At 37.8% G+C, this 27741-nt stretch overlaps 1 protein-coding gene across 1 annotated transcript in view; it reads right to left on the bottom strand.

The window, feature by feature from the left end:
- Window positions 1-4653: 4653 nt before the first annotated feature.
- Window positions 4654-27741, bottom strand: part of TMEM237 (transmembrane protein 237) — a 32024-nt gene continuing 8936 nt past the window's right edge. Inside the window, exons 4-14 of the mRNA XM_056808495.1 lie at window positions 26076-26086; window positions 25491-25547; window positions 23085-23222; window positions 18830-18950; window positions 17446-17606; window positions 16447-16570; window positions 15789-15980; window positions 13870-13943; window positions 12395-12488; window positions 9422-9543; window positions 4654-5499 (exon numbers count right to left, since the gene is read on the bottom strand). Of these exons, the coding sequence (XP_056664473.1) occupies window positions 5432-5499; window positions 9422-9543; window positions 12395-12488; window positions 13870-13943; window positions 15789-15980; window positions 16447-16570; window positions 17446-17606; window positions 18830-18950; window positions 23085-23222; window positions 25491-25547; window positions 26076-26086 (1162 nt within the window). The 3' untranslated portion in view covers window positions 4654-5431. The remainder of the gene's footprint in view (window positions 5500-9421; window positions 9544-12394; window positions 12489-13869; window positions 13944-15788; window positions 15981-16446; window positions 16571-17445; window positions 17607-18829; window positions 18951-23084; window positions 23223-25490; window positions 25548-26075; window positions 26087-27741) is intronic.

Below are 27741 nucleotides of genomic sequence, written 5' to 3'. Positions count from 1 at the left end.
TACCTCTGATTACTGCTTTGGCTGCATTCCAAAAGGTTTGAAAGAATGTCTCACCATTGTAATTTTCCTAAATGAAATTATTGTTTCTATCATTTGTTCTCTAACCGATTTTGGAATATCAAATTATTTAATTTCCAATTAATTTTTGATTTGTTTTCCATATACCATACTGATCATTATTTTTATTGCCTTGTGATCTGAAAAGGCTGCATTCATTATTTCTGATTTTCTGCATTTGTACGCCATGTTTCTGTGAACTAGTGTATAGTCAATCTTTGTGAATGTGCCATGTGGTGCTGAGAAGAAGGTGTATTCCTTTTTGTTCCTATTTATTTTTCTCCATATGTCTATTAACTCTAATTTTTCTAAGATTTCATTCACTTCTTTTACCTCTTTCTTATTTATTTTTTTATTTTATTTATCTAAATTTGATAGTGGTTGGTTCAGATCTCCCACTAATATGGTTTTACTGTCTATTTCTTCCTTCAGTTCTTCTAGTTTCTCCATTAGGAATTTGGGTACTATACTATTTGGTGCATACATGTTGATTAGTGATATTTCCTCGTTATCTAAAGTCCCTTTTAACAAAATATAATTACCTTCCCTATCCTTTTTAATCATGTATATTTTTGCTTTGGCTTTGTCAGATATCATGATTGTGACTCCTGCCTTCTTTCTATTAGTTGAGGCCCAGAAGGTCTTACTCAATTCTTTAATTCTGACTTTGTGGGTGTCTACCAGCCTCGTGTGTGTTTCTTGAAGACAACATATGGTAGGGTTTTGGATTCTAATCCATTCTGCTATTCATCTACTTTTTATGGGTGAGTTCATCCCATTCATGTTCAAAGTTATGACTGTCAATTGTGGACTCCCTGGCATTTTGATATCCTTCCCTAATTCTAACCTTTCTTCTTCAGCTCTACCTTTTAGTCCAGTGATTTACTTTAAATCAGTCCCCCTTGTCCCCTCCCTTGATATGTTTCCCTTTCTAGTCCCTCCCTTGTTGTTCCCTACCCCTCCCCCCTCTTCTTCCCTCCCTTTTTTGTGTTCCCTTCCCCCTACCCCCCTTGGTTTTCCCTTCTCCCTTCCCTTGTTGGGTAAGATAGAATTCAAGATTCCAATGGATCTGGATGTTCTTCCCTCTCAGAGTTGATTTCCCTGAGAGTAAGGTTTAAGTAAAAACTTTTTCCCTCTCATTCTTATAGGAGTTTTCTTCCCCTCCTCTTTCCGTGTGAATCTTTGTGTGAGAAAGATTATTCTATTTGGTCTTTCTTTTCCCCCTATTTACACATTACATTTTCCCCACATGTTAGTATACATAGATTGATATAAATGTAGTTCTTATAGAAGAGAGTTTGAGTAAAAGAAAAAGATAACATTTTTCTCCTTTTCCCTTTCCTTCATATTTACCTTTTCAGGTATTCCATGCTCTTTGTTTTTCGATATCGAACTTTCCACAGAGTTCTGGTCTTTTCTTTGCAAAAACTTGGAAATCTTCTATTTTGTTGAATGCCCATACTTTCCCTTGGAAGTATATAGTCAATTTTGATGGGTAGCTGATTCTTGGTTGAATGCCCTGCTCTCTTGCCTTTCTGAAAATCATGTTCCGTGCCTTACAATCATTCAGAGTGGAACTTGCAAGGTATTGTGTGACCCTTATTGGCATTCCTTTATACCTAAATTGTCTTTTTCTGGCTTCTTATAAGATTTTTTCTTTTGCTTGAAAGCTTTGGAATTTGGCAATTACATTCCTGGGAGTTGTCTTTTGGGGATTTAGTGTAGAAGGTGTTCTGTGAACTCTTTCAGTGCCTGTATTGCCCTCTTGTTCTAGGATCTCTGGGCAATTTTCTTTGATTATATCTTGTATTACGATGTCAAGTTTGGTGTTTATTTCTGGCTTTTCTGGTAGTCCAATTATTCTTAAATTGTCTCTTCTCCCTCTATTTTCCAAGTCTATGACCTTGTCAGTGAGATATTTTATGTTCTCTTCTAATTTCTTGGTCTTTTGGCTTTGCTTTATTAATTCTTGCTTGTTGTCTTCGAGTTGCCTAATTCTGACCTTTAAAGCCTAGTTTTCCTTTTCAGTTTGGTCAAACTGGTTTTGTAGATGTGTGAATTTCTTTTGTATTATTTCCCACTTTTCCTGCCAGAATGCTTCCATCTTTTTTATCCTTTCCGATTCAGATTCTTCATGGGTTTGTGGAGAGTTTCCCTTTCCTTTGGAACATTTCAGAGCATTTGCTTGTGTTTCCTCTTCTGTCTCCTCTGTATTTTGTATTTTTGCTCCATAAAATGTGTCCAAAGTCTCCCCCTTCTTCTTGTTTTTCTTGGAATTTTGAGGCTTTTGTGCTTCTGTGGAGTTTGCCATCTCTATCTGAGTGGCGAGTACTAGCTTTTCTTATCTCTGTCTGGTGTTCAGAGGTTTTAGCCCTAGGCAAATTGTCCGTTCTATGCAGTTGTTGTTCTGTCTTCCTGGGGAAGCCAGGAATTGCTGGTGTTTCTGTGTTACTGCCCTCCTCAGTTCCCTCCCGATGCTTCTCCATTGCCTTACTTTTACGCTCTGAGCCTGTCTCCGCACTCTCCACGAGGTGTTTTAATGCCTTTGCTGGCCAGAAGACCCAGCACTCTGAGGGGGGAAGGGGTCACGGCTTCCTGGAGCTCCACAGGCTCCTGATAGGATTAGCTTTCCCTGGGTTGAACTGAGTATTCCCTGAGGCAGGGACCTTCTGTGAGACTCTGATGGAAGGATCCAACCAGGGGGTTACAGGCTCCCCCCCCCCCATCTCTCTCTGTTTCCCTGCTGTCTGTGCTGGGTGCCCCCTCGTCTGAGTCAGGTTGTTTTCAGGAAGTGGACTTCAGAATAGCTGGCCCTGAGGCTCTGAGGTTCCCTCTGCTGCCTTGGACTCAGTGCTCTGGGTTGGGGGGGATGGGTCCTGGGACCTTCCTTCTGCCGACCCCTTAGGTCTGAGTGATCTCAGGTTCTGGCTTTTGGGGGGTGGGCATACCTTTTGTTCCAGGTCCAGGAGGAGGATTCCCGGGGTCTATGCTGTTGTTCGTTTTGAATTTCGGTGCCCTAGGAGCATATAGTTTGAGTTCGGTAGGGAAGGGTTTCCGGAGATCTGAACTTTAGCTTTCTCTAAGCCGCCATCTTGACTGGAAGTTCCAAAGCTGGAATTCTTAATGTACAAGATTTTGGCAGAGAAATTTGATGGGGGATGGTGAGGGGGGGGTAGTGGTGTGTGCACTTTTTTTTCTAAGTAATACTGTCTAAATGGGGTCTGGAAACTTGGGGTAACAAGCCAACGATTAATCTGAGAATTACACACTTAATCTAATCCCACATACTATTATCAGAGGAGGGGAAACCCACCTTAATTAGCTTTCTTCCTAGACAGCTCCACAGGAAATATTCCCTACTTCAAACCTAAATTTACATATTTTTCTACCACTCCTGACTCTGCCCTCTGGGGATAAACAGAACAAGTCTAACCTCTCATCTACATATCAGCCCTTTCAAACACTTGAACCCAGATATTCCTTCTCTTTTGAGTCTTTTCACTAGATTAAACATGTTCTGTTTCTTCAACCTATCCTCATGTTAAGAACTCAAGGTGTAACCATGAAAATGTGGTTTTGCCAAGACTGTGAATTGCCAAAACTGTAAAGGTTTCGGCCAAACTATAAAGATAATTTTTAGTGTCTTGATTTAAGATCTAAAATTAAGTGGTTGCCCTGGGGAAATTCCCAAATATGAAAATACCCAAGTCAGCTGGGTTTTATGGAGATTTTAACTAATACAAATGAAGGAATTAAGGGAAGGAGAGAGAGAGAGAGAAAGAGTAGCCAAGCAGTAGGAAAGGGCCTAGGCCATTTGGCCTAACGGAGAGTGAGTCAGTCTTTATCACTCACCACAAGATAGTCTCAAGCAAGCTCCAGTACTCCACTGAACTCCTGAACCCCTGAACTGAGTTCAGAGCTCCAATTCAGCTTCCAAACTGAACTAAAACTGAACTGAATTCTCCTTTTAAAGACATTTTCTCTTATGTCACCTTCCCTAAATTTTCATGTCTACCAATCACAGTAGATGCTTTTTCCCAGGACTGCCCATTCTTAGTTCACATCTTCTTTGGTTCTCACCCTCTCTGGTTAGACTAAAACTTAACCCCTCTTTTGTTAAGCTTGCCTTTTGTAAGTTGCTTGACCTTTTAGTGATTAATTTAACCTTTATAGGTACTTAGCACCCTTTTGTATTAGATCTAAAAATAGATCACCTAGCTTAAGGTTTTTGCTTCACTATAAGTATAAGTTGGGGACTTTCATTGTTCCATCAGGAGTTTACAATTTTATCTTCCCCCAAGGCACTGTCTGAGTAGAGTGGAGTAATTTTAAAAGTTCTCAATACATTCCTGACCAAGTACCTCCATTGTTTAAAATTGGGAATAGCTTAACCAAATCTTCTAAGGTATAGTCTGAGCAGTTTTAAGATTCACAAAGGCCCTTTCTCATCTTAGCCACTTTCCTCTAGAAACCAAAGCAAATTCCATGTCATCCAACAATGTATTTGCCACCAAATTTGTGTCAAGGTAACCCTTTACATCTGTAGTTGATCACAAAAAATATAAATAATTATAAGAAATGAACCAAATTATGAAATTTGTTAAATTCCTTTTTATTATCATAAAATAAGCCATTACATTAAAAAATTATCATAGTGAAATGAGTATAACCAAGAGAACATTATATACAGCTACAGATTTAATATCTGAAGAATAACTTTTGAATGTTCACCTCCAGAGAATGAACTAAGAAGTAGAAACACCAAAGACATAATTTACATATTTTGCTGGACGATGCCTTCTATGGTGGGGGGAGGAGAAGAGCTGAATTAAAAAGCCTCCCAAATTAATAATTTTTTAAAAAAATTATTATAATATATAATTCACATGCAGTTTTCCAATAAGGAAAAATTTGAATTTTAAATTTAAACAAATTCATTAAAGGATTTTTACAGTGTATACATCTTTTTCTGTTTCCTGAATTTGTTTAAATTTAGCATATAATACATTACAATGCTAAATTGTTATGGCTTCTTTCTTATTAGCATTATTTAGCATTTGCAATGTCACATGAAATAAATACTACAAATGCCAATATAATTTAAACAAACAGGAAAGGACAAAATGAATAAAAGACTTTCCCCTACAGATTTCTACCCACATTGAGATAATAAATGCTATAGCAATTTATCATAGTAAACAAGGTACAAAAGTTTAATATTTTTCATTATCTTGGATAACAGGTTTTTATAATCAAAGTAATATTAGATACATTTGCAAACATCCTATAAAAATACATTTTAAAAAAGGATTACATATCACAGTTGGAACATTAAAAATACTGTCCTAGTTCTAAATATAGATATTTTTTAACATCATGAAGGAGATATGGTTTCTTTATCCACATCAGGATATTCTTGAACATCAGAAGAAAACATCAGTTCTAAGGGGGAAAAAAAGATGGACAAATATTTAAAGTTGTTGCCCAATCCTAATAAATTATGCATGCATATTTGGTTATGAGTAACCATTTTGAATGCTGTTTACATTATAAAATAACAGAAAACTCCTCCACAACAGTAAGGAATTCTCAGCAGTCCAAGTATAACAACATTACAAAATAATTTTGAAAGGTTTGAAGAACTCTGAACAACATAGTGATTGACCATTATTCCAGAGGACCAATGATGAAGAATGTGATCTATCTCCTGAAAGAGATGGGGAAATATTCAGATTGAGACACATTTTAGGGTGCAACCTTTAAGGGAATGTGTTTCATTGGATTGTTTGTTTAAAAGGGGTTGTTCTGGGGCGAGGGAGAAAAAAATGTTTAAACAAAAACAAGTAATTAAAAACACAAATTTATGGTCATCTATCTGGTCTCAACTGGGCCCTCATTGCCACAAGGCAATCCTTGTACTCCTACCTAATTCTCTATTATAGTTCTTACAGAGCTGCTCCAGACCTTTTCTCTCCCTTTTCCTAATCCTCTCAGGGTAAGAAACCTTGTCTCATTCTTTACCAGAAAAGGGAGCTTTCTCTTCTTTCTTTTCTATATCTTGAAATCTCTTCACTTCATACTCCATTCTCTCCACTTTTCCTCTATTTTCCAATCAAGAGGTGGTTCTTCTCATTAAAGCCTTCTGTATGGACCTTTGATTCCATCCCATATATAGTAGACTGCACCCATGATTATCTCATCTCTAATCTTTAATTAATGTCCACTGGCTTCCCTCTACTGGCCTATAAATATGTGAAGCTATCTCACATTTAAAAAACAAAACAAAACAAGAGGATGACCCTCTCATCCCCTTGTGCTGTCATCCTCCCTTTCACAAACTTCTTTTTTAAAAAATCTATCTCTTTTCATTGCCTCCAGTTCTTTTCCTCTCTTCTCACTCCTCACATCTTTGCCAACTGACTTCTCATCATTTAATTGGAACTGCTTTCTCCATAGTGACCAATGATCTTTTTCTTTAAGAGCTTAATAAATATTAACAAGCATTCCAATATTTTAAAAAACATTAAAAGAGGTTTGTGTATGGAAATGTAAATCTGTCATTGTTTATCCTTTCTTTTCAAAAAGGACTCATGACATAGCACATGACTTGGATTTAAATGAGGCAGAGTTGCACAAAGTTATGAGCCTCACTCTCTCTTCCAGTCAGCTAAATCCAGTGGCAAGACAAAGTGAAGACAAATGGTGATGGCCCAGGATGTAGTGGATGTCTCTGGCATCTCTGATGTCTAACCAAGATCCAAGCACTCCACAGAGCCTGCTTCAGCTACCTTCCTTACCTGTTCAAACAAATCCTTCTCATTCACTCAGTGATATATTTGAGGCCTGTCAGTTACCCTCAACCTAGTTTGCTGAGACAGTTTTACTGAGGTGTGCCTGCGGTGCATATCACAGCTTCTTGGAGCCTTGATTTATAGTTTGATTTTCAAGAAAGCATATATCAAATGCATTAGCAAAGCAACAAAAATGCTGCTTCTCTGTCTCCTTGTGAAGTTTCTCATCTCTTCTGAATATCTTTTAACTCACAATCTGCCCCTCTTCCCAAAACTGACATCTTCCTTTGTAACGAATAAATACAGTTAAGAAAACTAAATAAACAATATTAGCCATGTCTGAAAATATAAGTCTCATTCTGGACTTCTAATCCATTCACCTTTCTGCCAAGAAGTAGAAGGCATACCTCATCAGTTTACTGAAGTCATGACTGCTCACTGTATCATTCAGAATTCTAAAGTCTATCAGTCACTTTTTCTTTACATTATTGTGGTCATTGAGTGAAACATTCTCCTAGTTGTGCTCATTTCACTCTTCATCAGTTTGTATGTCTTTCCAGATTTCTCTTAATCCCTCCCTTTTATCACAATGTAATAATACCCCATTACATTCATATACCACAATCTTTTCTATAAATGGGCACTCATCTTTTTAGATCTCTGCAACAATAAGTGCCTTTATAAATAGTTCTATATATAAATGGGTCCTTTGCCTTATAGGGGATATACCTAGTAGGGCATCAAATGTTTATGTGCAGTTTAGTGAATTTGGGAGAATTGTTTTTACCAATAGTACCTTACCAATAATATCTTAATTGCCAATTCAATTTTTTTTTCATCACCCTCATCCTTCTTGATTTCTGCACAGCATTTGACACTTGATAATTTTCCCTTCTTGAATGCTTTTTTAAATCTTTTTCTCCCTTGGTTTTGTTGTGGTGGTGGTGGTTGGTTGTGATATTGCACCGTCTTGGTTCCCCTACAAATTTGACTACTTTCTTAATTGCCTTTGCTGGATCATTATCATCACATGAGTATATTCCAAATTCTGTGTAAGGTCTTCTTCTTTCTCTCTCTCTCTCTTTATCTTCTGGTGACCTCATCAGCTTCCATGTCTTCAATTATCATCTTTATGTAGCTGATTCTCAGATTTATCTATTTAGTTCAAATTTCTTTTCTGATTCCCTGTTCTAAGTTAACAACTGCTGATTGGAAGTTTTTAACTTTTTGTCCTGGAAGTCTTAAACTTGTTAAAAACAATACTCATTTTCTTTCTCCAGATAAACATGAGATGTGCTTTATTTTGTGCCTCTATGATGCACCTTAATAATGCACAAAATAAAATATTTTGTGTTATCATTATTTGTATTGTGTTATCTCCAACTACAAGTTGGTAACCTCCATGAGGGCAGGGACCATGACATAAAATATGTATCTTCTTGAGCACACTGCATAATATTCTTCATGTAGGAGGGACGATATAAATGCTTGTTGAATATTTTTGAAAGTTAAAGTTCTTGTGGGAATAGAAATGCAGAAGGAAAACATCTGATTTTTCACTTGTTTATATGGGTATTAGATGTGGGGTTTTGGTTTTTAAAAGATTATTACAAAAATGAATAATATGGAAATAGGTATTGGGTGATAATACATGTATAACCCAGTGGAATAGCCTTTTGGCTTGGGGGGAAGGAGAGGGAAAGAACATGAATCGTAACCGTGGAAAAATGCTTAAGTAAAAATTAAAAAAAAAATAATAGTACTGAAAGTTAAAGTTCTTTATATAAATCAATAGATAATTGGTAAAACCAAATCCCAACCTCCATCATTTTCAATTCATTTCTCCCCACTACCCTCTACTCCTAGCAGAGATATTTTCTTTCTTTTCACACTCTCACTCTCGGAGATCTCCATTCTCGGGGTTTCTATTATGACCTTTTACTAGCTAGCTCACAAATCCACAATTCTGTTCCCAGCTCTCTTCAGAGCTTCAAATTCTCATTTTTAACTGCTGGCTTAACTTCTTATGTGTTGACACACTATGGTTTTTGAGGGCTAGTCCCTCTATTCCTTTACCTTAATTGAATACACTAGTCAGTATTTATTATTATATATATTTTATTTGCTTTATTATATATTATTAAGAACATACTATACTAGTTATATATTTATAATATATCATTTATGGGTATGCAATTTAACAATAATATGTACTATAAATGGTCAGTTGATAAGTATTTATTAAGCATTCTATTATATGTCAGGCACTTTGCCAAATGCTAGAGATATAAAGAAAGGCAAAAGGCAGCCCTTGCCCTGAAGGAGCTCACAATTTAATTGTAATAATGACTGTGATAAGGGGAACTAAGGACTTTTGCATGCAGCAGAAGCTACACTGAGACTTGGGATGATATATTATTTCTTAAACCAATGAATTGATGAGAGTAAATTCTCAAGTTTAGAATTTGTCTTAATTGGGAAAAATTATGCCCATTAAAAGGAGTTTAAAAACAATAGTTTTGGAAGTTCTAATGGTATCAATATTTTTCTACACTTATAATGTGTTTTCATACCTTCACTGAGATCCTTCTCTGGCCTATACGATAAGAAAAGCCAAGATAGTCCAACCAGAAGAGCCACAACCAAGTTCACCACAATCCAGGGATGGAGAATTTGTTCTTCTGTACCTGCTACCCTAAAAAGATAAAGATACTTCTTGGAACTGACTTTATTTTTGAACATGTACACATTCTTATGAACTTAAACCAACAATGTTTGGTGCAAATCCACACAAAAAATAAAACAGAAGAAATTAAGTATAGGTTCATCTTTGGGTGGGGGTAAGGAGGTGGGATTGGATCTGAACTTGAGATTTCATTAGCGTGGGAAACTCCTGACAAGAAAATTACCCCTCCCAATGCAACTAGGAAGTTCTTGTGTCTCTTACAATCTTAAAAAAGTTTTCTGGGACACTAAGGGTCTGTGCTAGAGAAAGAACATTTTGCAACAAACTGAATGGTGCATACGTCAGAGTGAGTGATTGACAGGAGCCTAAGGCTGGAGATCTGGGGAAAGGTTCTATGTCCTAACTGACACACTTCTCTCCTGGAAGGACCTTGATTAGAAAGGCTTGAAAAACAGTTTTCTGCTTCTCCTGAGACCAGATGAAGAGAGGAATCTTTTTAATCTGGTTGCTGGCAGCTTGAGTAAAGAAGATTGAAGACAACTTTACCTCTGGACCTGTTTGGACACTAATCAACTGAAGATCCTGGCCCTTTTGATTGGACTCCATGTGTGAGACTTGGTTACTGGGGAAATTTACTGCTTTGCTTAATAAGATAGTTTTAGATAGAGTTATAGACATTAGAGAGTAAGATAATTTGTAGAATTTCTCCTAAACCCTGTTCCTTTCTCCCCTTCCCAATCAATAAATCAGATTTTTTTAATATATTCCCTTTTGTTCATTCCTCACCAAATTCCTATCATAATAGGTCATATGGCCATATATGTTAGAAGTGGGTATTGAGACAATATCTTCTGGAAACTGAAGAGTGTAGGAAGAGGAGAGATATGTATAGTAAGGCTGGAAAGGTGGGTTAGAGCCAGGTTGTGAAGGGCTTTAAATGTCAAACAGAGGAATTTGTATGATTCCCTCCTCACTTTCACCTCTTGGTATTTTTGCTTTCCTTCAAGATTCTACTTCAAGCACAATCTTCTACATAAAGCCTTTCTTGTTGCCACCAGCTAACTAGTTCCCTACCTCTCAAAAACACCTTTTATTAATTTTATCTATATATTCTGAATATACTTATAAATGTATGTGCTTTCTTCCCTGTTCAAAGGTTAATTACCATGAGGGCTGAGGTCGTTTGTTGATTGATTGATTCTAGATGTAAGACAAAGATATTGGAGGAGAGAAATGATATGGTCAGATTTGTGCTTAGGAAGACCACTTTATATGGCAGTTATATGGAGGATACATTGGAGTAGAAAAAGACTGGAGTTAGAAAGATCAATTATGGGTAACTGCAGTAATGCTGGTGAGAGGTGATGAGGGCTTGAACTTTGTGTACAGAGATGGGGACAAATGGAAAAGACAACGTGAAGGAAGAATTGACAAGATTTGGCAAATGATTAAATATGTGTGATGAGATAATGTGAGAAGTCTAATATAACTCCACAGTTTCAAATGCGAGTGATTAGAAGCAACCAAACTGAAATAGGGAAGTAAATAAGAGGTGTGGAGGTTTCAGGAAAAAGAAAATGAGTTCTGTGTTTCCTATATTCAGTTTGAGACACCTTCATGACATCCAATTCAAAATAGCCAGTAGGTCATTGGTGTTGCTAGACTGGAATTCACGAGAATGACTAGGAAATAAAAGATATAATTTTAGAACTGCTTAATCAAAAAATTAAGCTGGGAAGGTATAGTGGGAATAATACCATGACATTCCATCCTATGCAAATTTGGCTAGGTTTTTTTCTTCCTAAAAGTTACTAAAATTGTTGAGATTTAATTGGTTCAAGGGACTAAGGCTTGGGCTGTCAATGTAGCTTATTTGTTACTTAAGTACAAAAGGAGCCTATAAGTGACACCTAGAGCTCCTTCTTCAGACTTATGACCACAGACCAGCAAAATGATATCATCAGTATGTGAGAAATTCACAGAGCTGGATCAAGGCTATCTGGATCAAAATTTCTTCCTTACTCTGAATGAACTGCTATTATTACAAAGTAAACCTCCTTTTGTTTACTCTTATATGGGTTATGAGTGTTTAATTTCATTTCAGTTTTAAACTTGAAGCATTGAACCAACTTGGTTCGACAGAGTGAGACCTGGCCCTATGACTGCAGGGGCCAAGTTTAACAACTGATAGAGTTGGTCTTTGATTCCCTAAATGTCTGAGTTGGTTTTTTCATAGTGTCCATATTCAACTTTTGAAATAAGGCTTACTACTCCCAGACACCACCAGTGTACTTTCAGAAACCCTAATGAGAGGAGGTTTTCCAACAACACCTCATGTACAAAGATAGTAAAACTGTGATTATAATGAAATAATTGTAATTAACTAGCAAGTCATTATGAACTATCATTTTTATAACTCATCATAAAAAGCAAATGCAACTACTAATGAGAGTTAAGATAATTTCTTATAGCCATCCTATTCCACTTTTTTTCTTTTGGTCTGGACCCGTAATTTGAAGAGAACTCTTGGTATAGAAATTCCATTTACTTGTTTAGATCAGTAACTCTTCTGTAAGCTATAGTTTTTGAGTTGCCTAGAGAACTGAGAGAGTAAATAACTTGCCCCAAGGTGACACAGCTAATATGTGTCAAGCAAGATTTGAAAACAAGTTTTTCTGATTCCAAGGCCAACTCTCTACTTTTATACTTCTCAACGAAGCTTTCTTGGATTTAGGAGTAGAAAAAAAGAAAAATAAGAATATTAATACAACATTAATATCAATAACAATAAAAATTAACTTAAAAAATGAATAACAACATTATTTCTACAACAATAGAAATTGTTAGTATAATTTCTTACCAGAGGCTCCCATTAACTGTTGCAGGTGTATAAAGATGGATTCTATCACTTGTCATCTGCTGGCTCAGAGACAAGATAAGAGCAGCAAAGTACACTGGGGGAAACACCCACAAACTTCAAATTATTAATAGCATAAAATATAACTCAAATTATTTTAAATTAATACATTATTCAATATCAGTTTTTTCCAGTTATATGTAGAAACAATTTTGGCAATTGTTCTCTGACACCTATTTTTTATAAAAATATTAGAGTTGATGATTTTAGATAGATGCCATTTATCACTTTAAGGAAAGTTCCATTTATTGCAATGTTTTCTTATTTATAAGGAACAGATGCTGCATTTTGTCAAATCCTTTTTTTGGTATCAATTGAAATAATCATATAGTTTCTATTTGTGTTATTACTGGCATCGTCAATTATACTGATGGTTTTCTTAATATTGAACTATCCCGGCATTTCAGCTATTAAGTCTATCTAATCATGATTTAGGATTCTTGTGATATGATGCTATAATCACCTTGCCAGTATTTTGTTTAAAGTGTTTGCATCAATGTTCATTAGGGAAATGGATCTATAGTTTTCTTTCTCTGTTTTATCTCTTTCTGGTTTAGGTAGCAACATCATATCTGTGTCATAAAAAACGTTTGAAAGGATTCCCTCTTCCTCCTTTTTTTTTTAGATAGTTTATGTAGTGTTAATTACTTGTTTTTTGAATTTTAGTAGAATTCACTTGTGAATCCATCTGGCCCTGGGGCCTTTTTCTTATGGAATTCTTTGATGGTCTGTTCAATTTCTTTTTCTGTGATGATGATTTCAGGACTCATCTAGGGTTCTTTATAGCTCTGGCATGACCTACTTGGGAGCTGACTATTTCCTGCTGTGGCTCTTGCCCAGGGTACTCAGGCAGTACCCTGGTTTTCTCTGTTTCCTGCTATTTCTGGAGGTGGTTGTCTGGTGCTCTCTGGTGAGGCCTGACAGGGAACTAGCTGTACATTTCTTAGAAGGTCCTGGGTGAGTGTCATTTATGGTCCTGTCTCCTTGTTCCTTGGCCATGGGGCTCACTCTCTGCTGCTCCTGCAGGTTTCTGAGACACTGTGACATTAAGCGATATTCTGGAAGTAATCATAAATGTGTACGGCAGAGGCAGTACTTAAACTCAGGTCTTCTTAATTCAAAGGTCAGCTCCCTACCCACTATGCTGACTTGTATCTTGAAGACACCACAAAGAACATTTTAATTCTATATGGATATGTACAAATATATGTATACATATATAAAATAACTATCATATGTATATATGTGTATATTTCACACATACACATTGCTTATTCCTGCTAGATTGTTAGGATTTCTTTTAAATAGAAGCAATATACCTACTTTACATGAACACACTACATTTTTTTAGTACTGAATTACAAATTCAGTTTCAGTTTTATATAGTTGATAATGGTATAGCTTTAATTTTTACTCACAGAAAGAAGCCAAAGCTGTTGGGTCCAAGGCAAGAAAACCTCGAATTGCTACTGATGTTTTAGCAAAATCAATCCTAGGAATATGAAAGTCTCTTATCACAACATAGTAGAAAAGTGTTCTTATAGAAAATCTCTGTCCTGCAAATAATTTTGGTCTTCTTGTAATACTATTACATATGTTGAATTCAGTTAATAAACATTAAATTCCCAGTGTGCATAGCACTGTATCATCTACATTTTCCTAATATTTTCCCCCACATCCTTATAGATCCCTTTATTTCAAATACCAGAAAAATATTTGGCTACAAATATGTATCATATAACATATTTTGGGACTTAGAAACACCAGAAGGCAAAAAGACAATTTAAAGTCTTAGAGGAAGCTTCTCCAAATTTAATTATCTATAAAATATTGACTTGTCTCTGAACTCATTTCCATGTTATTGGTTTTTGCATTAGGGTGTTCATTTAGAGTCTCTCCTCAATCATATACCCTCCACCCCTGTAGTCAAACAGTTGCCTTTCCTCGGTGTTTTTACTCCCACAGTTTGTCCTCTGCTTGAGGATAGTGTTTTTTCTCATAGATCCCTGCAGATTGTTCAGGGACATTGCATTGACACTAATGGAGAAGTCCATTACATTCGACTGAACCACAGTGTCTCAGTTTCTGTGTACAATGTTCTCCTGGTTCTACTCCTCTCACTCTGCATAACTTCCTAGAGGTTGTTCCAGTCTCCATGGAATTCCTCCACTTTATTATTCCTTTGAGCACAGTAGTATTCCACCACCAACATATACCACAATTTGTTTAGCCATTCCCCAATTGAAGGGCATCCCTTCATTTTCCAATTTTTGGCCACCACAGAGCACAACTATGAATATTCTTGTACATGTATTTTTCCTTATTATCTCTTTGGGGTACAAACCCAGCAGTGCTGTGGCTGGATCAAAGGGCAGACAATCTTTTATCGCCCTTTGGGCATAGTTCCAAATTGCCCTCCAGAATGGTTGGATCAATTCACAACTCCACCAGCAATGAATTAGTGTCCCTACTTTGCCACATCCCCTCCAGCATTCATTACTTTCCATAGCTGTCATGTTAGCCAATCTGCTAGGTATGAGGTGATACCTCAGAGTTGTTTTGATTTGTATCTCTCTGATTATAAGAGATTTAGAACACTTTTTCATGTGCTTATTAATAGTTTTGATTTCTTTAACTGAAAACTGCCTATTCATGTCCCTTGCCCATTTTTCAATTGGAGAATGGCTTGATTTTTTTGTATACCTGGTTTAACTCTTTTTTTTTTTTTGGTTTAACTCTTTATAAATTTGAGTAATTAGGCCTTTGTCAGAGGTTTTTGTTATGAAGATTGTTTCCCAATTTGTTGCTTCCCTTCTAATTTTAGTTACATTGGTTTTGTTTGTACAAAAACTTTTTAATTTGATGTAGTCAAAATTATTTATTTTACATTTTGTGACTCTTTCTAAGCCTTGCTTGGTTTTAAAATCTTTCCCTTCCCAAAGGTCTGACATGTATACGTTTCTGTGTTCACCTAATTTACTTATAGTTTCCTTCTTTATATTCAAGTCGTTTACCCATTCTGAGTTTATCTTGGTGTAGGGTAGTCTCTACTCTTTGCCACAGCCCTTGAACTACTTTTCATTTCTGTATGTTAAAAGGATTACAAAAGCCTACTTATTTAAAGTTACAGAAAGTTTTTCCCCAAACGTTTTGTTGTTCCCATTCTTGTTCCTCAAAAAGGGTGACAAAAAGTGGTTTTTTAAATCACATGAAAAATTGCATCATTGTTTTATAGTCTATTTTCCTAAATATCAAAGCAGGGGCCCTAAAACATTATAGCCATGACATTGCTCCACAATGATTAAAAACTTCAGTGGTTCTACAGTTTATCTCTTACCTGTCAAAAGCTGAAATTGTGCTTATAGCCAAAAGCAGATAAAGAAGACTCTGAGCAGGATAAGCTAAGCTCTTGTATTGCTGCAGGAAGTTGGAAAGATCAGACAATTGTTTTCCTGCTAGAACATAAATTACAATAATATTCCATACAGCATAGCCAGCAAGGAAGCCATGAGAAAAGAGACCAATCATCCTAGATGGGGAGAAAAGAATTATTATTAAGTGATTCATCAGAAAGAAATAACTCAATGTTTTTGCCTTTCGTTGTAAATTCAGCACTTAGCACATTGCCTCACATGTGGTAAGTGCTTACTAAGTGTTTGTTGACTGACTTGTGACTTTGTACCTGTCTCTTTATACAAAAATAAAACTGTATTTTTAAAAAGAAAGACAATTTTTTCAATAATAATTACAATTCCATAATTTCCGAGAAAATTTTAATTATCCTAGATGGGTCAATAAATTCAAAAGGAGTTTTCATTATTCTAAATGAGCTAACCTTTATTTAATTCTAATTCATTATTGAAAAATTATCTACCTACAGACTAAAATTGCCAACATTATGAAAGATCTTGAACAGGCTAAAAGAGGCAAACTAACTTTTTAGGTTACTGAGACCCACTAAATATTTCTTTGAAGAAAAAATTCAATGCAGCTACCTGAAGCCTCGGTGCACAGAGAGAGCTACATCCCTGGTTGTCCAGGAAGGCTTTATGTCCATTAACATATCAACGTTTTCTGTGGTTTTGATTAATTCAGATCTGTCAGCAGCCTGGAATCTCCCTAGTAGCAAACATAACAAATTTAATAAGCAATGAAATGAAGCATGCAGTTATTTTTGCTGTCCTACAACACTGAGAAACATAATTTACTACTTTTCTACCTAAAGAAATGCTATTAATCAGTTCCTGTTTCAGGAGGCCCTTTGCATTTAGATTGTTTAAAATACATATATTTAAAATAAAGATATAGCCCCATAAGTGGTAAACAAAGATCTATTAATGTTGTTAATAATAATGATTTTTAGAAATCAGATCCAGTGTATTTAACATAGTGCTTAGTTGGGCCCATTGAGGGCACTTAGTAAATAACTGTTGGCTGTGATACATATTGATATATTTATATTTTATAGGCTTTTCATAAATGCTGCAACGCTTTCTTCTTGAGGACTTTGGAGGAGCAATGACTGATTGCCTCTCTTCCCTAGATTGGTGGAGAAGAAGCCACCTAGGTTTCCTCATCCTGCCTAACTCTTGTCTGTCTTTGTCCATAGACACTTCACAGGCACCCACCACCATACCGGAGCCCCTTCTCTGGATCCTTCTAAATTTCATGGAAATCAGAGACTCTACTACCCCTCACGCTGCCTCCTACCTCACCTACCTCTCTTTCCAATTGCCTCCTTCCTCCCTGTGATTCCTCACTGGCATTTCGTACCTGTGACTTACCGTTATAAATAGGTTGTGGCCTCTTATTGAGGTGTGAACAACATTCTGGGTAGCAAGCCTCCACCCTGATTTATTAAGTATGCAAAATACATCAGAACTACTTATTTCACTAAAGGAAAATGTAACTGCATGCTCTGTTCTTAATTTAATGATCTACTCTCATCAGGTAATGCCCAACAAAAGTTGATAACTAAACAAAAAAATACTTACTGCTTTTCTCTACGAATACTTTCCCCACAGGCTGGCTGACACCCATGGGTGCAGTGAATACTGAAGGCTGCTGTTCTGGGTGGTTTTGCTCATCAGCAATGATGTCCTCCTCTTCTACTCCTAGTTCATTGGTATAATGCAGTGCTGTGGGCTGGCTTCTCCTATTATTCAGCAGCAAGGGGAGAATACAAACAGGGTTATCACACTCTTACTGAAGAAGAGAACTAGAAAAGTAAAGCATTCCCCCCAAAATGGACATGTAGAACTAGATGCAGTTAGATGAATGTTTAATGTGTAGAAATGTTATAGTTCTTGTTTTTATAAATTCTGTTTCAGTATCTGATCAGTAGGACAGCATCATGATACCAAACCTAGGGCCATGCTTCCCTCTTACTGAGAGGCCTGCTCCTAACTCTCTGGACTTTCCTTGGCCCAGAACTTCCTTTGGGGCCTGGGCCTTCTCGCCTGGGAGCATCTCCATCTCATGCCAGATTTGCAAGTGTCCATTTTGCAGGCAGGCCCAGGCTGGCCATGCCTCACAAGCTCCCTTTGTAAATGTGAATCATCGACAAGCACTCTGTGCTGGGCAGTGTGCTAAGTGATGGGGGAGGCCTAGAAACAAGAGATGGGCCCTCCATCCCTCAAGGAAGAAGTCTGCCTCCTCAAGAAGCCGCCATACTTCTGGGGTCGGACGCACATCCACAGAGAAGTCAGTACAAAAACCAGCCCCATCGAAGTTGAGGCAGTTGTCAGGAGAGTCCACTTCAAATATCCTTGAAGGTAATCTGGTATTCGAAGTTGGAGAAGAGGAAAGAGAACTTACCAGAGCCAGAGGAGACAGGAAAACAAGTAGGTTTGGCTAGAGTGTAGTATGTGAGGGAGAATAATCTAATCAATCTAGGAAGATGGATGAGAGTCAGATTTTGAAGTTTTAAATGCCAAATAGAGGATCTTATATGTTATCATAAAGGCAATGCTTCTATTCGGCCATTTCAGTCATGTCCAACTCTTCGTGACCTCACTTGGGGCTTTCTTGGCAGAGATACTGGAAAGGTTCACCATTTCCTTTTCCGGCTCATTTTACAGAAGAAGAAGCTAAGGAAAATAGGACTAAGTGACCTGCCCAGGGTTATATAGCTACTAAATGTTTTGAGGTAATAGGGAGCCACTGAAGCTAAACTTGCAGGGGAGTGACATCAGGTCTACTCTTTAGGAATATCAAACTGGTAGCTATGAGCCCATTTTTCTGAATTTAATACTAGGTTGGTTTTACGGCTATCCTTATCCTAGAGAGGAAAAACATGAATTTGTTAGTAATAAGCAAGATTCTGCAGTTTGGGAATAGAGCACAACATCAAGTATTCACAGAGTACACAATTCTCACTTTGTTCTCTTTCGAGGTTTTCGAGGAACTGGTTCATCAGCTTGTTCCAAATCCATGCCATTTTCATTTAGAAAGAGGGCTGTATTAGGAGGGCTCTTTGGGGTGAAAGATGTCTCTGATTCTGAAATGAAAATAAGGCAACATAAATTTATGATCCTCAAATTTTTATTAAAATGAATGTTGCTTAGTCATGTCTGATTCTTTATGACCCCCACTTGGAGTTTCTAGGCAAAGATATTGGAATGGTTTGACATTTACTTGTTTGGCTCATTTTACACATGAAGAAACTGAGGCAAACACAATTAAGTGATTTGCCCAAAGTGTCTAAGGCCAGATTTGAACTCATGAAGATGAAACTTCTTGACTCTAGGTCCAGCACTCTATGCACCATATCACCTAGCCGCCCTTGTTAAAACAAATACAAAATTATATATATATATATATATATATATATATATGTGTGTGTGTGTAAAATTATAATAATTATATGCACATATAATTATCTAAACAGCATTCCTATTTGCTTTGCTGCTACATTGTAAGGACCATAGGACTTTTCCATTAGAAACCTGTCATGGGTGTTTCCCCATTTCCTCCAAGGGGAGCTCCTTGAGGGCAAGGTCTTCTCACTTTTCTCTTTGTATTCTGTTATTAGGAAGGTTAGGTTAGGGTTAGGTTAGGTTAGGTTAGGAGGGTTACAGTAAGAGATGATGGTCTGCAGAGGAAAGATTCTGGAATGTTGAAAAGGAGGGGCTGAGTTGAGAACTCAGGAGCTGGGAGTCTCTCTGGGGGTTTGCTGACTGCAAGCACCTGGAAGGATCTGCTGCCAAATACTTGGTGGAGTTCCTGCACCTGTCCTTGCTGTTGATACTCATGTTTCCCTTGGAAGAAGCTCTTTGCACCTGAAGCTAGCCTGAAACAACCTCCAGTCGTCTGCAGCTGTCAGTGAGTGGGAGGTCTGAGTCCATCTGGACTTGGGATCTTTCCCCTCAGGTGCCCTTCTGGTCTGCCTCAAGTAACCATCAAAAGGGGTTTGGGTTAGTGCAGGACAGCTAGTCCTTAGGGTTTGGGATTTTAGGTGAGAGAGGAGAGGGAGAAAAGAGGAGTCAATCAAACTCTATGAAGACCCTTCTTGAGAAGGCATAGTTCCTGGATTGCTTGGTTAGTAAAATAGTGATAGTCATTCCCTTTTCCCTTCAAACCTCTCTTAAAGAATAAATGACAACTTCCAGTGACTTTTGTCTAATCTGTGACTGATTGGTCTGTGTGTGGGATGCTAGACCTGGCTCTGGCCTGGCCAAGCCTGCCCTTTCATTCAGTGTAAAACCTATTACTGGCCCAGAGAAGTTCATCTAAACCCATTCGATCCCATCCCCAAAATATACCTATTACAATTCTCAGCACTCAGCACAGTACTTTGCATAGTAAGTGCTTAATAAATGCTCTATCCATTCATTCCAAACTGTGTACTTGAGACTTTTAAAAAATGGCAAAAACTTAAGAATATTGTGTAAGTTTTAAGATATAGAAAATTCTTTATTGATGTCTCGAATTTAGATTCTTTAATTGCCATATGCTTAACTTTCAATTCTTTTTTTTTTTGATCCAGAACTATGATTTCATTGGTAAATGGAATTTTCGATGAGGAAACCCCCTACCAATGCAGAGCAACAATTTGGCAGCTTCTAGGCTTGGAAAGTTGCTTGGTTCACTAGAGATAAAGTAACTTTCCCAGGGTCACACAGCCAATATGTGACCGGAAGTACCTGAACGCAGGTTTTTCAGATCCCAAGGATAGTATTCATTCTACTAATCCATACCCCCTCTCATTTTTTTTAAACCTTTACCTTCCATCTTAGAAACAATACACAGGCTCCAAGACAGGATTCCAGTAAGGGCTAGGCCAGTGAGGGTGAACCTTTTAGAGATGGAGTGCCAGGCCCTGCCCCCACCCCACCCCCAGACCAAGTGTTGTGCCCCTCCCTCACACCAAGTGCCAGGACTGCCCCGTCTCCCTGCTTACCCCACACAAGGGAAGGAGGAAGTACTCCCACTGGGCTGCTGAGTGGAGGGACAGGTGAAGTGAAGAATGTCCTCAGTGAGTGTAGAGAGGGGGATGGGAGTGGCCCAAGTCCTCTGCTCCCCTCTAGCTCTAATGCCTTTGAGCTGCCCACTTTCCCCCCATGTGCTCCCATTGGCTGCTGGGCAGAGGGGTGGGGGACAGGAAACAATGTCATTGGGCTGGTGGAGAGGGGAAGGGAAGTAGCTCTGCCCAAGTTCCTCTGCCTTTCTAGTAATAAACTCTGAGGGAGAGGGCAGCTGCATGCCCATAGAGAGTGCTCTGCATGCCATCTTTGGCACCTGTGCCATAGGTTCATCATTACTGGGCTAGGCAATGGGAGTTAAGTGACTTGCCCAGGATCGCATAGCTAGGAAGTGTTTGAGGCCAAATTTGAACCCAGGACCACCCATCTCTAGGCCTGGCTCTCAATCCAGTGGACCACTTAGCTGCCCCCTGCCTCTAACTTTTGACATAAAATGTTCAATTACTTATAACAACTCAATGTTTAGATTTCTCTTTTTATCCAAATAACTTTCTTAAACAAGTTTTTTTTTTCACTGCAATAGAAGAAGCATATACTCACTGAAAATGCTTATTCTTCTCAATGATTACAAATGCATCCTTATTTATCCCTCATATATTCCAATACTTTTCTTTCTTATATGAGGAAGCTAGATGGCATAGTGGATGTATCACGGAACCTAGCCTTAGGAAGATCTGAGTTCAAATCCAGCCTCAAATATCAGCTGTGTGACCCCAGACAAGTCACTTGACCTCTGTCTCCCTCAGTTTTCTCCACTATAAAAATGAAGATAATAATAGTACTTACCTTTCAGGGTTGTTTTAAGGATCAAATGAGATAATAATTGTGAAGTGTTTAACACAAGGCCTGGCATATAGTAGGTGCTATATAAATGTTAGCTATTTTTATTATTGTCAAATGAAATAATACTTGTAAAGTGCTTTGCAAACCTTAAAGTGCTATATAAATGCTATCATGTAGTTAAAGATAATTCTTTACCATTTTCATGGGAAATGGCAAATATTATTCTGAATAATTATTTGGGTTTTTCTAATAGCTTAGTACATAAAAAACATGTACTAACATATAAAGAGCATTTTAGAATACCCAAATGTGAAGAGTGAATCAAACTTTCTTGGTCTATCAATCAGCAACAATCAAAAACTTAAGTACCCCTACTTAACACTAAGTAAGAGTGTTGCAAGTCACTCACTAAAGTGGGTGACAACTCCAGGGACCACTGCCCTGCCTCTGGGCAGTGCTAGGCAAATTGAGAGACTGCCATTGATCCCTGTAAAGTGTAGGAAGGGACTGGAAGTGACGTGGAAAAAGGACTGTAAAAAGTCCTGAACTTCCTGTCCAAAGAAACTTCAACCTTCACCTTCACTTGGGACCTTGGCTCTTGGGCAGCTTCTTGGAGGACTGCTCCTGGACCTTTTCCTTTGGACTCCGGTGTTGGAGGACTTCGCCTTGGGACTTGGTTTTCAGTCTTCTCCTTTGGAGTTCATCTTGGATGGGTGAATAGTTGGCCTTCCTTTCATGGCTTCTGGAGAGATTGGTTCTGGAGATCCCTGCTTTGACTTTGGAGAAGGCTGCATTGGTGGAACTCTAGCTGAAGACACCACAGGACATGGGGAAGCCCTTGCAGGGCTGAGCCTCACTTCACAGGAGAAGGGCTAGTAGGCTTGTTAAGGTGCCTTTTTCCATTTTCACTCTTTCCACCTCTTTGTAAATAAAATTACTAAAAGTCATTTTGACTTAAGTTATAATATCTTTAAATCGGTGACCATAATATTACTATAGAATTTTCATATTTAGTCAAACCCCTAAATTTATATTCTTACACAAACCAATTTTGACGATGTATGCTTGCCAATTATTTGAAAGACTGTAAGATAAAACCTAGATTGCTATACAACATATTCTTTAAATGTCCTTCTAGAGATAATGCCGTAACCCAAAGGAAGGACAAATGGTAAGAATTGAAGGCCAGAAAGGAGGGAGGGTACTCTCAAAGAAAGAAGGTAGAGGAGATATTTTGGAGCAGGTAGAATTCTTTGACATCTTTTAAGTTCTGCTAGATAAAGAACATGACTCTGTCTTTATATAGGAATAACAACCCTGACCATCTTTCTGTTCCTTTATTCTACTTACAGAAAAGACTCACATACCAATAGGTAATCTTTTCTTCTTGCGTTTCCTTTGAACTGGAGCATCCAAATGCTCCAGGGATTCATGAGTCAATGGTTCACGGCTGTTAGATGGCTCATGGCCTGTATCCTGAATGATGTCTTCTGGAGAGGCACTACCTACAGAAAAAAAAAATACATGGAAAGGGATAACACAAGTAGAAAACATTAAATATTAGGATGTCAAGAAAAGTTAATTGCTTAATTTTAATATAAGCCCAGAATGCTTTCTGTACCCTAAACCCCTACTCTACCACCCCTTAATCAAATTTCTCTTGCTTAGTACTGATTATGCCAAGAATACAAAATCTCAACTCTGACCACTTCTGTCTACTGGGGGGTCCTTGAGCCAAGAGGTAACATGGTCAGAGCTATATTTTAGGAAGATTAGCTGGCAATAGTATGCAGGATGCAGTGGAGAAGAGAGATAGGAAGCTCAGAGATGCTTTTAGGGGGTTATTGCAAGAATCCAAGGGAGAGGTGGTAAAAGCCCAAGCTGGGATAACACCAATGAGAATAAAAAGAGAGGGAAATACAGAAGAGACCCTGAAGGGACAAAAACAGCAAGACTGATGATTGCTTTGAAAGTGAAAGGAAAAGACAACTCAGAGGAATGCAAATGGACTTGTTTGGTGCTGTCATTATCAAGGAAAATAAAAGAGTCAGGAGGAGGAATGGATCTAGGGTCAGAAAAAAGAATGCTTTAGAGGAATTAAATTTTATGTAAGTTTAATTTAATTTAGTCAGTTTAATTAGGAGTAAGTACCAATGGAATATCCAGGGTTATTAATAGATTGGAAGGACAAAATAAAACATCTTAACATTTTCAAACTTTGCCCAAATCATTTACATTACTCCAAATTTTATTTGACTTATAAATCTACATAGGCTATGTCTATTTTGATTTATCTCATGGTCAATTTTATTGCTGTTCATAACACTGAACTAAAAGAACACAAATATTTGGTAGCAAATTCTATCAGAGTTCTCCAGAAAAAAAAGGATGACAATTATTTTCAAGCCCATTTTTCTGTTTTTCGTTAGACCTGCTTCTTGATTTCCCCTTAGACACTGTTATCTATTTAGACTCCAGTGACATGGTCCACTATTTATTCCATTTTCATAAGCATTAGATAGCAAAAAGTAAAAATATTTGAATTATATTTAAATTAAATGAAAATTTTCATCTACTATTCTAAATAGTTTTTAGACATAGACACTGCCATTATGTTGAAAAAAATCAAGAAAATTGAAATGTGGAGGAGGACATGAGAGCCTCAACCTGAGAGTTTGGATAGCACCAATTCCCCTTTCTCCAGGTTTTGACCCTAGCAGATGAGGAACAGGTAAAGTGAGGAATCTCCTCAGCTCAGGTAGAGAGGGGGAGGGGAGCAGCTCCGACCAAGCCTCTGCCTTTCTAGTGACAAACTTTGCCCTGGAGGTGGGGGGATTAGGCCCCAGGCCCAGAGAGATCTCTGTATCATAATTATAAGGTTATAAATTCCCTTACAGGGACCAAATCTGACTACAGAATATGATACTACCTTTAAATATATTAAGTGTATGAACTGATAAAAAAAAAAAACAACCCTCTAATCCCATAAAGGGATCAGAGATCAGGTGGTTTTGAGGTTCCTAATGATAAACTCCTTAGACAAACTTTCATTGAAAGATCTGTATCTGAGGGAAGCTGGGTGGCTCAGTGGATTGAGAGCCAGGCCCAGAGATAGGAGGTCCTGGGTTCAAATCAGGCCTCAGACACTTCCTAGCAGTGTGATCCTGGGCAAGTCACTTAACACCCATTGTCTAGCCCTTACCACTCTCCTGCCTTGGAATCAATACACAGTATTGATTCTAAGATGTTGCCACTCTCTGATCCAGCAATACTCAGCTGGAAGTACACCCTATTGTTTTCTGAGAGGACAGGGATATGCTGGTAAAAGTTTAACAATAGTCTTAGGGGAGTGTGGGGGGTGGGGGTGGGTAGAAACTACACATGACAGACTTTTAAATTTAACTGGAATTACTATTTTTCTCAATTACTTTCATAAGTCTAGACGAGTGTTGGTGAACCTTTTCAAGCTCACATGCCCAAACTGCACCTTCAAGCCACCAGAGAGCAGAGGGAGGAAGTGCTCGCATTGAGCTGTGAGGTGGAGGGGTGGGGCATGTGAAAAAATGTTCTTGGCATGATAGAGAGGGGGAACGGAGCAGCCCCCTCTGGCACATCAGGCACACATGCCATGGCTTTGCCAACATGGGTCTAGACAATCAATAAAATAATAAATCAAGCCTCATTTGGGGCAATTTTTTATTTCCAAGATATAAATCCTCACAAATTTAACAACTAGTTCCAGCAAACCCCTTGGATATAGAGCAACTTCTTACCTAGAGCATTTTTTGGTTTGAGTTTCTTTTTTTTTGGACGATTAAGTGGAATGTCATCTGTAAAAGAGAAAACACCAACCATAAAAAAGTTGACCTAAAATTCAACGATGAAAAAAATCTCACAGTAGGAAATAGGAAATTTTTCACATAGCAAGCTTCATTCTTTTTCCACAACATAGATAACATTAGAGGAATGGATGAAAGAATGGAAAAAGGGAACATTTCATGGTACAGGTAATGCAGGTATGGGTGGGAATTCGAACTGTATTTGATGCTATAATACCATGAGCTGCGTGATAGGTGGGCTCTGACAAAGGAAAGGTTATTTTAAGCTCATATTTGTAATGCTGCATAGCATAATATCCCAAATCACTGCAAAATGGAGGCAATGATCCTAATGAGAAAGGAGGATTTTCTATAGTTATTTACTTTCACTCATTTCAAAAGAGGGTACATATAGTTAGTAACACGTGAATAATGACACCATTCAAATTAGATGTTAAGAAAAAACATTTAGAAATTTAGACATTTTTAACATAAAATGGTATATATAGGAAATTTTGCTTTAACAGTTAACTAATTTACCTTGCTGTGTACTTCAGGAGCAAACATTTTACATGACATCAACCAAGGTGAAACAAACACACCAACATGAAAGAAAAAGACAAAAAGTATTAGTTTGGAATCTTTTAAAATTCATTGATGACAACATTCAATATAAAAATTGGCTTAAGATTTCATTAAAAATGAAAATAAATTATGACATCATTAGGATCCAAGATAGTTAAGTACAGGCAGCAACCAGCTGAACTCTCCGTATTTTCTACCAAACAACTTTTGCCTCAAATCAGATTTTGGAGCAGCAGAGCCAACAGAGGTTGGGGTGAAACATTTTTCTATACCCAAAACAACTTAGGAAGTTCACAGGAGAGTTCTATCTATTATACTAAGTAGGGGTCAGCCTAATGCAATCTGGAATGCACGTGGCAGCAATACCAGCAGCAGGCCACAGAGGCCCCCCATCACCACTGCTGCAGCACCAATAGCACTTCAGGATCTTTCAGTCCAGAGACAGGAAGAGTGTCAGACAAATGGTTAAGAAGACATCAAAAGATACCCTTTGCTGATGCAGGACCTGGTGTTGCCTGGCAACTCTACTGCCCATACATAGTTTTGGATTGCTGTGTAATAACTAAATTAAATTCCTGGTCCTTAATTTCCATAGAGTTTATTAATATTTACTTGAAAAAAGAAGGTAGACAGAGAGAAAAGAAAACTATTTTAACTAGCCATATGGGTGCTTTCCACATGGCTCCCTCAGCCACCTTCCTTTAGCCTCATGCCTGATAGAACAGAGAGCCCCCCACTTCCTGGAAACCCCTTTTTTATTCTTCTCTTTTATTGAAGATCTATATCCCAATCCTTTCCAGGTCAAATGCCTAGTTCACTGTCCTGTGACCCACACTGGAGCACAGGGATGCAGGTGAGACCCAAATGCATGATCCTGGGAGGGAGTTCCCTTCACACAGCAGTTTTAGGATATAGAAGAGTGTTGGCATTTGAAAGATGAAGGGGAGCAAGGGACCTGGTCATAGTTCCAGAGCCAAAAGAAGCAGTAGCACTTGAAGTTATAGAGGAACAAGGCCCTTCTTGGGCAAAGATCAGAGCACAGACCAGAAGAGCAGCGACCACACCTCTCTCTTGATCGTAGCACCTTGGAAGCACCAAAAATTGGCAGACCCCCAGAACTGGCTCTGAAAATAGCACAAAAAAGCTAGATACCTGAGATAGTGCCTCTCTACCCTGAGATGAATAGAGCCAAACTTTAACATAAAGTTCTAAGTCAACAAATAGGTTAAGGAAAGGAAGAAGGAGGAGGAGGAGAAAGAGAAGGAGGAGGAGAAGGACAAGGAGGACAAGGAGAAAAAGAAGGAGGAGGAGAAGAATTATTTAACCATATAAAGCTATTTTGGTGGCAGGGATGACTAAGACAAATTCAGAAGACAACAATATAAAAACAGCTACAAGCAAAGTCTCAAAGAAAAATGCTAATTGGACTCAAGCCCAAAAAGAATTCCTAGAAATGTTAAAGAAAGTAATAAGTGCAGAGCAAAAATTGGGAAAAAAAATGAGAGTAAAGCCAAAAAGAAAATCTAAAAGGAAAATTTGAAGCTTGGTAATAAAGGCACAACAAAATACTGAAGAAAATAACATAAAACAGACCTGGCCTAATGGTAAAGGAGGCCCAAAA

The sequence above is a fragment of the Monodelphis domestica genome, chromosome 8, assembly GCF_027887165.1.
Source record: "Monodelphis domestica isolate mMonDom1 chromosome 8, mMonDom1.pri, whole genome shotgun sequence".
Taxonomy (NCBI): Eukaryota; Metazoa; Chordata; class Mammalia; order Didelphimorphia; family Didelphidae; genus Monodelphis; species Monodelphis domestica.
This window is presented reverse-complemented; position numbering and strand designations above follow the sequence as displayed.